This window comes from Pelophylax lessonae (genome assembly GCF_965119305.1).
Source record: "Pelophylax lessonae genome assembly, chromosome: 4".
NCBI classification, from domain to species: Eukaryota; Metazoa; Chordata; class Amphibia; order Anura; family Ranidae; genus Pelophylax; species Pelophylax lessonae.
This window is the reverse complement of record NC_138771.1, coordinates 622982554-622994624: the sequence shown is the minus strand read 5'-3', so window position 1 is coordinate 622994624 and position 12071 is coordinate 622982554. Positions and strand designations below refer to the sequence as shown.

At 42.7% G+C, this 12071-nt stretch overlaps 1 protein-coding gene across 1 annotated transcript; it reads right to left on the bottom strand.

The window, feature by feature from the left end:
* Positions 1-1143: 1143 nt before the first annotated feature.
* LOC309554502 (transmembrane 4 L6 family member 4-like) lies at positions 1144-8250 on the bottom strand. Its single transcript, XM_082256251.1, has 5 exons — positions 8037-8250; positions 6834-6902; positions 5443-5621; positions 3348-3565; positions 1144-1381 (listed from the first exon to the last, which is right to left on the bottom strand). Exons 1-4 carry the CDS (start codon positions 8217-8219, stop codon positions 3376-3378), a joined length of 621 nt encoding a protein of 206 aa, XP_082112377.1. The 5' UTR covers positions 8220-8250; the 3' UTR covers positions 1144-1381; positions 3348-3375.
* Between the last annotated feature and the right edge of the window lie 3821 nt (positions 8251-12071).

The following is a 12071-nucleotide window of genomic DNA, read 5'->3' as shown; positions in this document are numbered from 1 at the left end:
CAGCTCTTGGGACCTTTATATTTTGTCAGGATTTCATTCATCTATAGTGAACAGAGAGGCTATCTTCTTTTGAATTTGAAGCTTTGGTGGGGTCGCTGGTCTCTAGTGATGCTTCATATTTATGAGAACACAGCCTGTCCATTCACTAGAGGCCAGTAACATCACCAGCACTTCATATTCATGGGAAAACAGCCTGTCCAATCACTAGTGACCAGTGACATCACTGACACTTCATATTCATAAGAACACAGCCCATCCAATCACTAGAGGCCAGTGACATCACCAACACTTCATAATCATGAGAATATAGCCTGTTCAATCAGTGGAGACCAGTGACATCATGGACATTTCATATTCATGAGAATACAGTCCATCCAGTCACTAGAGACCAGTGACATCAATGAAATTTCATATTCATGAGAACATAGCCTGTCCAATCACTAGACACCAGTGACATCACTGACACTTCATATTCATGCTACAATATGAAATGATTATGGCAAGACTAGGGTACAAGAACCTGCCATTTTGGCTAGATGTTGTAGAATGCAGTAAATCCTTTTGTAACCTGAACATCCTCGGGGAAATAGTCACACTTATTGTGTAATTCTTAGCCCGTGCCTATATAGTCCCACAATAAAGAGGGTTTTCCAAATACAATTTGTTATTGGGATGATGGCACCTTCACACACCTTACCACTATCTACTATTCACTATAGACCAGTAACATCATCAACGTTTCATATTCATGAGAACACAGCCCATCCATTCACTAGAGACCAGTGACATCACCTATACTTCATAGTCATGAGAACATAGCCTGTCCAATCACTAGAGACCAGTGATATCATGGACACTTCATATTCATGAGAACACAGTCCAATCACTAGAGACCAGTGATACCAAACACTTGATATTCATGGGAAGCTACAATATGAAATGATTATGGCAAGACTAGGGTAGTAGAACCTGCCATTTTGGCTTGATGTTCAATGGTTTTTAATGGTTACTGAATTTCATGCAAATTTTCAATTAAAAAAAAAAAAGACAAAGATCTGAATGTTAAAATCTGTTTATTTCACATACTGTCATTAACATAAATGAATAAATAAAAAAATAAATCTATTATATACACGTATTTAAACATTTCATGGAATCCATGCTGACATGAGCCAGTCAGGGTTGGTGACAACCCTTCATCTTGTCTCACTTTGGTCAGATCATTTCCTCTTTTTTGTCTTCAGTGCACTTAAAGTTTTAAAAGGAGCTGAGGGGGATGAACCAACTGGGATAACCAAAGGAACCAGCCTTTGCAGTGGAAGAGGTCCTGCGGGTATCAGGAAATGGTGCTTTGTTCAAGAAAACTTTCTAATGAGTCAACCTGTGGGGAACAAAAATTATTTTTTTAAAGTTGATATCAATTTTATAAGTCAAAATAAATACATTTCCAGTGAACTTATAATTTTTCCTCCACCATATGCCCCTTCCCCTGACTTCTCTGTCAAAATTGAGGGCACTTCTATCAGCCCATCCCCGCATGCCAAGGTCCTCGGTGTAGTCCTGAACTCTCCTTCAAGCCCCACATCCAATCACTGTCCAAAGCTTGCCGCCTCAACCTCCGAAACATCTCCACAATACGCCCATTTCTAACCAATGACACAACAAAGCTCCTAGTTCACTCCCTGGTCATCTCATACCTTGACTACTGCAATTTCCTTCTCATTGGCTTACCTCTACATAGGCTACCCCCCTCCAATTCATCATGAATGCTGCTGCCAGACTCATCCACTTTACCAATCACTCAGTGTCCGCTCCTCCTCTCTGTCAATCTCTCCACTGGCTTCCACTCACCCAACAAATTCAATTCAAAATACTAACAACAACTTACAAAGCCATCCACAGTTTAGCCCCCAGCTACATCACCAGCCTAGTGTCAAAATACCAACCTAATCGTTCTCTTCGTTCCTCTCAAAACCTCCTTCTCTCTAGCTCCCTCGTCACCTCCTCCCATGCTTGCCTCCAGGACTTTTCCAGAGCCTCTCCAATCCTATGGAACACCTTACCCCAATCTGTCCGATTATCTCCTACTCTTATAGCTTTTAGATGACCCCTGAAAACCCTCCTCTTCAGAGAAGCCTATTCTACCCACACCTAACAGCTGTACTTCCAATTTCTCCATCAGCTCATCCCCCACAGTTATTGCCTTTTGTTTCACTTGACCCCCCCTTCTAGACTGTAAGCTCTAATGAGCAGGGCTCTCTAATCCCTCCTGTATTGAATTGTATTTTAACTGTATTGTCTTTCCTCATATTGTAAAGCGCTGAGCAAACTGTTGGCGCTATATAAATCCTGTATAATAATAATAATGTATATATAATAATATATAAAATATATGCAAGAATATAGGGAGACTTCTGTCTCTTCCTGTCCAATGACTGTGGTCACAAGCACAAGAAGTATATGGAACTCTTTTGATCGAGGACTAAAGTCTTAATTTATCAAGCTGCAGGAGCATTTAAGGCCCGTTACTGTAAAATAGCATGCTAAAGTGACATCTCATGTGAGGTTATTGTAGAATATATTATCATGCTTTAAGCACTAACAAGCATGCTTTAAGTACAATTGCAGGTTGTTAAAATAGGATCCAAGACAACAATACAAACCAGGGTTCTACAAAACCCTGGGGTTTTTCCTCAGATTGATAGAGGTTCCTTGAGCAAGGAACAGTGTTGTATACAGTAAATTAATGTCAAATACTTTAGGTACATGGGGTTGATTTACTAAAACTGGAGAGTGCAAAATCTTCATTGGAACTAAGGGGCCAAGCCCAACCCCTGAAAAACAACCCCACACCATAATCCCCCCTCCACCGAAAGATTTGGACCAGTGCACAAAGCAAGGTACAAAAACACATGTATGATTGAGTTTGGGGTGGAGGAAGTTAACTGGCCTGCACAGAGTCCTGACCTCAACCCGATTGAACAGCTTTGGGATGAATTAGAGTGTAGACTGCGAGCCAGGCCTTTCCGTCCAACGTCAGTGTCTGACCTCACAAATGTGCTTCTGAAAGAATGGTCAAAAATTCCCATAGACACACTCCTAAACCTTGCGTACAGCCTTCCAAGAGTTTAAGCTGTTATAGCTACAAAGGGTGGGCCAACTCAATATTGAACCCTATAGACTAAGAGTGGGATGCCATTAAAGTTAATGTGTATGTAAAAGCAGGCATCCCAATACTTTTGGTAATATTTGAAATACTTTATATCAGGGTTGAAATACTGTATTTCCATTATAATGGGACACAGCAAGCAAACTTTTTACAATATTAACCCAAAATAAATACTAACCGAAAATACCCCCGAAAAGGTCTCCCAATTAATTCTTGTCCCCGCAGGTTCCGCAGCAACAGCCAAACAGACCGTTCAACATCTGGATCACACAGAGGACGAAGGAGATTGCAGAGGTGGACAGCGCAATGGAGAACAGGACAACGTTGAAGACCACTACATCCTTGGGAAAGATGCATGTGTCCCACACATCTTGGTTGAACAAGTAACTTTCATTGCTGTAAAAGAGAAGGGGAAAAAAATGTAGTGTCACTGTTTATCATACGTGCCAATCCTGTCCTAGTGTAAACTGCAAACTACAGTGTGCGATGATTGCAGTAAGGCTTGACTAGCAAGGCTCCCCCTTGTGGCCAGATGTGTTACCATATACTATTATCATTTTTCATATCTGTAGTAGACATAGAGGTCTGTGCAGTAATGGCCATGGTTTTATTCAGCCGTTTCTTTTAAGACATAGTTATTTTATTTGTAAGACCTGAAACAAGACTGGGCTACAGCCTAAGACAGGGGTCTCCAAACTTTTCAGTAGAAGGGCCATATTGTATATTTTAGTATGCGGGCTGAAAAATAATTTTTTTAAATGAACAGATTTAAAAAAATTGATATGTTTTACATGGAATGTGTTCTGTAATTATATTAGCATTATATGGTTTAGAATAGTGGTCTCCAAACTGCGGCCCAGGGGTCTGATGTGGCCCTTTGCTTACTTTTATCTGGCCCTTGGGGCACCATTTTCATCCATTGATACCAACAATGGGGCAAGATTTCCCCCATTGACACAAATGAAGGGGCAGAATTCCTCCCAATGACACACCAATTATGGAGCACAAGTTCTCGCAATGACACAAAGATGGGGCACTATTCTTCCCAATGACACCAACAATGGGGCCCAATGACACCAATGATGTAGCACAATTCCTCCCAATGACACCAACAATGGGGTGCTATTCCTCTCACTGACCCCAAAGATGGTGCAATGTTTTTTCCCTCTGACTTGGGGACCTTTTCTATTCCCAATAGCCACAGTCCGGCCTCCCTTGAGTCTGAAGGACAGTAAACTGAACCTTTGTTTGAAAAGTCTGGAGACCCCTGATTTAGAAAAGCATAAGAAAACATCAATAAAACAAAGCAAAGGAATTCTAAATAAAATTGAGCTCTTTAGATTAACGCCTTACATTAGAGTCTCCATCAGAGCCCCCATCAAAGTCCCACCGTACATTGGAGTCCCCATCACATCAGAGTACCCCCTTACATAAAAGTACCCATCAGAGCCCCCCATACATCAGGGTCCATATCAAAGTTCCCCTTATATCATATTCCCTCCTCTCCTTTATTTTTGCTTTCCAAAATAACAAATTGAATAGTTAAATGGTTAGATGAAAAAAGTTTAGTACAGTAAAACACTTTTGATAGTTAAAAAAATAAAAACAATACTAATATTTTATTTACACAATGAAATAAATTGGCCAAAAAGAGGGACAACTGAGGAAGAAAGAGGGATTTGGTTCCAAAATAGGACCAATTCCTCCAAACTTGGGATAGTTGGAAGGCATGCTATATGGTCTACTAAATGAAAGGGCATATGAATGCATGCTGCCGGATCTACTGAGAGTCTTGTGACTGTTTTGGATACTCCTTGTGCTGGATTTACTCTCAAATGTCCAGAAGTGGACAGATGGGGAGTAGTAAAGAAGTATCAATCTGTAGAATGGGCATTGCCCTTCCCAATCATACTGACCAATGACGTGGCCCAAAGTCAATGGGATGAAGTGAATGGGGCCCCAGTCACACCCAGCCATGTCCTGTCTTCTGTTATATTATGGCTCTCCAGTCACCAATACACCTAAATAAATGTCTTAATCGCCTCCCTCAACCCAGGCAGCTTCTATGTGAGGTCATCACCATCTCCTGACACATGCCTGAACTCTGTGTTGCCTTCTCTGCCCCAATCCCCAAGAAACATAAAACAATTATAGATCTCCTTTATATGGGAATGCTTTAAAATTATTCCTACCCCATTTGGTGGAAGTATATTCTTTAGGACAAAGAGAGGACAAGGAGGAAAGTAGCAAATAGGGTGACCCACTAATCTTACCTGAATTTGTCAAGCTCTGTATAAAAGGGACGCCCCCACACTGGAGTGCCTTGGGGGTAGGTGGCATTCGTCATTGAATACACGCAAACTGGTCCTTTCACCATGCCCACAATCGACACGGCAAAACCATATATAGAGCCGGCAACTCCTATAGCGGCAAAGATGATTGATAGAAACATCTGTGGGAAGGAAAACAAAGTTATTACATTTGAATAACAAACCAGTAAAACCCATACTGCAGCTTTATCTTTTTACATGTTTTTTTAAATGTTCATGCCATCATTTTCATTATAAATGTAAAGAATGACGGATTTATTTCTCTGTTATTTGATAGTCAGCTGAGACATGAAATTATTATTGTGCGCCCCAGTTGTCAACTAAAAATTTACAAAAGTATTTGGACATCCCTCCGAATGAGTACGTTTAAGAGTTTCCAGTGGAGGAAGACATTTTAAACAATTGTGCTCTTCCAAACTTGTAGTAACAGTATGGCGGAGGCCTTTTTCTGTTTCGACATGACTGTGCCCAGGGGAGGACTGGGCCAGGGGGCAGGGGGGCAATTGCCCCCTAGGCCGCTCTGATGCACTGTAAAAAGGCTGCACTGTTTCTGCTACAGACATGCCTATATGATTCCTGGTGAAGAGAAGTAAAAAGTCCCAACTGCTCACCTACTGAATGAGGGATGAAGACAAGGACAGAGTGCAGCCCCCCCCCCCCCCCCCCCAGCACTGATGGTGTAAACTGTGTCTGAGCAACAGCCGGTTCCATGCCGCACTGTAGACTCTCTCCTGGCCAGCCCCAACTGAGCTGTCCCTGCTCCCCCCAACTGCCCCCTGCTGGCCAGGTTGGAAACCCGGATTCGGCTGGTGGGTGGAGAGTACCTGGAGCGGAGTTTCAGCCTGAAATGGGGGTCAGAAGAAGGCAGGGAAGAGGGTCGGTGGGCTGAGTCACTGCACCATGGGTCTCTGGATTGTACTTGTACCCCCTGTGCCGAAGGTTGCCAGTATGCCCCTGACTGTGCCCCTGTGTACAAAGCCGCTCCATAAAGACATGGTTGGAACTCCAGTGTTCTTCACATAGCCCTGACCTTAACCCTACTGAACAACTTTAGAAATTGGAGCGTGGTTTGTGAGCCATTCCTTCTCATCCAACATAAGTACCTGACCTCACTAACGTTCGTGTGGTTTGATGGTCACAAATTCCCTCAGACACACAGTAAAATGTTGTGGAAAGTCTTTCTAGAAGAGTTAAGGCCGTTACTGGCACAAAATGGAGGCAACTGATGGTTATGGAACAGGATGTCCAACAAACTCATTTAGGTATGATGGTCGGCATCCACAAAATGTTGGCCATATAGTTTATATCTATATAACATACAATCAAGATCTTACCCCACATCGGTTATTGCAACATCCTTTTTCTCGTCCTGTCGCCTGTATGTGGATGGCTGGAATCAATACCTAGGAGACAAAAAGTAAAAGCATTTATGGTGGCTCTACGTAAAACTGATTATTATTGGATACATGCCAGACAGTTAAATCACTTGGATCTCTCAGGAGGTCCATTAGTGAGATCTTTACACCAGAATCCCCAGCCCCATCCACCTGTGGAAGACATTATCATGGGTCTCATCCTCTGTTACCTGTCGGCTACACAGGCAAGTCTGAGTTGCTCAATTGCACTGCTAAAATCTCAAGAGATCAATCTCTTCCTTTGTACCACATTGGTTTTAATGTGAGCTACGACATAGGAAGTTTACAGTAGTGTTAGTAAGCAAGCAATCTCCTAAGATCCCAAAACACCACAATGGATCTCCCACAACTACAGAATGCCATGATGGATCTCCCACAGTTGCACAATACCTCTGTTTAATCGTGTAGCAGGAACTATTATTGATTACTGTCCTGTCTCCTCATCCATAGACTTCAACTGGAGCAGGAGGTTAAATGCTAAACCATTGCTTATTTAGGAAATTTTTGGGCAATTTTATCCATTAGAATATAAAATGTGAGATTAATCTCTCATTCAATCCCCTAATAATTCTCTCATCAATCCCCTAATAATTCTCTCATCAATCCCCTAATAATTGACCAATGAACACTTGTAGTAGCAAAAAAAATATTTTTTTCAGTCTCTGAGACTAACCACTCAGTATGCTCTCATACGCAATGAACCATGCTATGAGAAAGTTTATGAAAGTTGCAGCGGAAAACCAGGAATGCAAATCTGTATGTATTCCTAGTTCTTAGACCCCAAATTGGTCAAAGAGTTACTAGGGCTACTAAATTTAAAACTAGTTTGAAGCCCAGCTTATCAGCAGCCACCGAAAACTAAAATATCTGCTTCTGGTGGTCTAACCCTTTAAATATTTGTTAGTTATGAGCATAGATTATACTGTGAAATAGTACTATTACCAGTAATCCACTTCTAATGAGGCAGCCCAGGTACAGTATAGGACTTCTAGTGTCATCTGTTGCGATGGGTTGCTAATTGAGTCATTCTCCCTTCCCCTAACCCCAACCCTTCTGATGGTCTAACCCTTACAATATTTGTTAGTTATCAGCACAGATTATAATGTAGAATAATACTCTTACCAGTATTCCACTTCCAATGATTCCTCCCATGAATAGAACTTCTGGTGTCATCTGATCCGATGGGTTGCTAATGGGAGAAGTCTCCCATCCTGGGAAGAATTGAATTATGTTGGCAATGAGAGAGATGACAACTAATGGGTAGAGGGCGATCCCGATGAACTTGGCACATTTTCCAGTACACATGGCGAGCGATGGGCGATGAGAGCAGATGGAGTAGAAATTCAGGAGGTAATTCAGAAGTAATTCAGGAGCTTGCTGGTACTGTGGCTGTGATAAGACGGATCCTTGTCTTTTATATCCTCAGACCCAACCCATCAGATAACACCGACTCACACCACACTGGAATTTGGACTTGGTGAGAAAGACAGACAATGACGCACTTTGACGGTGCTATGCAGAGACTCGTACAGCGTCACATAATATAATGACATAATGCAAAATATTGACCTGCAAGATGACCAAACTCTCCATGAACCCCGAGGTCATCTTTTAGTCTTAGATACTGCGTCATCTGCCTGGGATGGGATAGAGCAAACACTAAAATGTATAGGCAGGAGAGATACCCATATCACACTTTTTTTTCTTATTCTTTGGCATTTTCTCAAAAGATGGAAGATTGCTTACACTTAGGGATCTATTAATAAGTTTATATACACAAGGTCATTCTAGGATTATTATTATTATTTTTTTTAAAGGTAATTTTATTAATGCAAAACACACAAAGAAGTAACAAACAGGCAAGCAGGTATTGTGCACAACCCAATCGTCCATAGTATGGGCATACAGGCATTGAAAATTCAGGACATAAAAGGGTAATCCCTGAAACTTTACCCCAAAACAATTCCCCCCTGCCCAGCGTTTTTTATTTTTTATCTTAAAGTGGAGTTCCGGGCAGAAAATCATGCCTTTACATTTTATGGCATCCGCTTCCTTATCCTTCCATTAGCAAGAATTGGATATTCCCTGCATTTTTTTTTTTTTTTTTACTTACCTTTACAGAGGATAATATACTCACCTTGACATCCACTTCCTCCTTCCTCGGCCGCGCGGCCCGCGCCGTCACTTCCTGTCCCGCAATGCGTCCTGGGAGCTCTTACTCGTCGCTCCCAGGATGCAATGGGCAATGACGTAGGCGGCCGGCCGCTCCTCTCATCGCGTTATTTCCAAACAGGAAATGACGCGATGTTAGGCGGAGCTGCCGTCCCTATGGAAACCCAGTACTATGTCGATCGTATAGTTTTGGGCATGTGCGAGATTTCGCGCTGGATTCACCGGCCTCCTCCCACCAGAAGCAGGAAGCAGGGCAGACATTTCCCCACTAAGTAATCGTGTAACCCGGACAAAGATGGCGGCACTCTGCAAAAATTATATAAAGTAAGATTTTAGGATTGCCTAACTGTTATTTAACTGTATAAACCAGTATTAGCTGATATATAAAGGTCGGTGGGTCACTGTTTGGGAGGAATAAAAAAAAAAAAAACGATTCTGTGGCCGGAACTCCGCTTTAAGTACATCTTTCCAGTTATATCCAATTAGAAAAATGTGTCAATCATGGGTGAACGTTGTGAGAATCGTAGCCAAAAACATCTATTAAAAGACCCTTTAAGGCAGCGAGCGAAAACCTTTTTTGGCACAGGGGACCAGCTGCATGAGTGAAAATCATGCCAAGGACGGGGGGAGGGAGGGGCAGTTTTTTCACTGGCAATTTGTCGGGGCAATGGCTGGTGTTGGCGCTTCAATCATCAGGGTACCATGGTTGATATGGTGTCAGGATGATTGAAGCACATTATTTCTATTATTGCATTGTAATATCAAATTAAATAGTTCAACTCACCATAATGCAGAATAAGTGGGAGACCTGAGCATGTCACTTTTCACCGTCGCCTGACACCAGATGCAGATTGTCACTTGCCACATCGCTTGCCACCAGATGCAGATTGTCATTGCTACGTCACCTGCCTTCAGATGCAGCTTGTCATTGCTACGTCACCTGCCTTCAGATGCAGCTTGTGACTTGCCACATCGCCTGCCACCAGATGCAGCTTGTCATTTGCCACATCGCCTGCCACCAGATGCAGATTGTCACTTGCTATGTCACCTGCCATCATATGTAGCTTGTCATTTGCCACATCACCTGCCACCAGATGGTTATTGCTACGTCACGTGCCTTCAGATGCAGCTTGTCATTTGCCACATCGCCTGCCATCAGATGCAGGTTGCCACTAGCTATCTCACCTGCCACAAGATGCAGGTTGCCAGTTGCTATATCGCCTGTCATCAGATGTAGATTGTCACTTGCCATGTCGCCTGCCACCAAACGCAGACTGTCACTTGCCATGTTGCCTGCCACCAGATGCAGATTATTGGTTGCCACGTCACCTGCCACCAGATGCAGATTGTCATGTGCCATGTCACCTGCCTCCAGATGCAGATTGTCATGTGCCACGTCACCTGCCACCAGATACAGATTGTTATGTGCCAAGTCGCCTGCCACCGAATGCGGATTGTCACTATCCTGCCACCAGCTGAAGCTTCCCACTGTTGCCTGCCACCAAAAAAATACCAGTACAGTTTGTCACTTTTTACATATAAAGGCAATTTGGTGGCAGGCAACAGTAACATCAGAGAAAGAGGCTTCTCTCCCTAGCTTTCCAGCACATGTGCACTGGCTGGGTCCCAGAGGGAGGGCACCCAGTGAAGGTGCGGGCTGGTGCCCGCTCCTTCACAGTGATGCAGGGCGGGCGGTGAGGGATGACCGTTGTCTCTCTCATGCCGCCCACCTGCCCGCTCTCTCATCTGCTGCACTTGCAGCCCGGCTACAGAGAGGTCATGGCCCAGTACCGACCAGTGGCCCGGTGGTGGGGGACCCCCCTTTAAAGTATATCTAAAGTCAAGTCTTGTGTAATTGTTCTGGACAGATAAGGAAAGGGTTTACGACCCCTGTTGTCTTTTGTTGCAATCTGTTTTACCCACCTGCCGACTGCTCACAGTAAATATAAAGGCACATTTATACATACATACATACATAGATACATACATACATACATACATGTACGCTACCGCCCTCCTTTAGGGTTTGGGGCTCACATGTGCGCGCCCCCTGCCAACCCATGCTGTGATTGAACACAGCACCAGTTTGGTAGCAGACTACAGCCAATGAATTCAGCTGAAACGTTCAATCACATACAGAGTTCTGTGTTTACAAAAACACAGAACTCTGTGAACAGGGAAGAGCAATCTGGCTGTTTCTTCTTCCTGAAAAGCAGGGAGAAAAAACAGCCAGATCAAAAAAAGTAAAAGCAGCACACATTACAAATTGTTAGGCACACATTTAACCCCTTGATTGCCCCTAGATGTTAACTCCTTCCCAGCAAATGTCATTAGTACAGTGACAGTGTATAGTATTATTACTGATAACTGTATTAGTGTCACTAGCGACATCAGTGTCAGTTAGTGACCCTCCCCACCAGTGTCTGTTAGTGCCAGATTGTCCACCACCCTATCACAGTCCCACTAAAAGACGCTGATCACGGCCATTACTGTATAGCATCTATAACTGCGTATATTCCAGTATATATACCGTAGTTTGTAGAGCTACAATTGTCATACAAACCAGTCAATATACACTTATTGGTATATATATATATATATATATATATATATATATATTTTTTTTTACCATTTTGACCAAAATTAATGAAGAAATTTGACTGATTTTTTTTTATTTATTGTGTATTTTTTATAACAGAGAGTAGAAAATATTGGGGATTTTTTCTAAACGTTCAGTCTTTTTTATTAATATTTTAAAAATAAAAAAACCCCACTGGTGATCAAATAACACCAAAAGAAAGCTCCAAAAAAAATGTATTAAAATTCCATTTGCGTACAGTGTTGCATGACTGCGCAATTGTCAATCAACCCTTTCATGCCAACGTAACGCAAATATGCGGCCTCAGCTTTGTACCGGAGTGATGCCTGCAGCTAGAGGCATCACCCCGGCACCGTTTTTTTAGAGCCTATGGTGGGCTTTCTTGT

Excerpts from the sequence above, each read along its gene's own strand:
- LOC309554502 (XM_082256251.1), bottom strand. The coding sequence starts at position 8,219 with ATGTGTACTGGAAAATGTGCCAAGTTCATCGGGATCGCCCTCTACCCA. Across the intron at positions 6,903-8,036 it reads TCATTGGAAGTGGAATACTG|GTATTGATTCCAGCCATCCA; the intron begins GTAAGAGTATTA and ends TTTGTCTCCTAG. Across the intron at positions 5,622-6,833 it reads GTTGCAATAACCGATGTGGG|ATGTTTCTATCAATCATCTT; the intron begins GTAAGATCTTGA and ends TCCTTCCCACAG.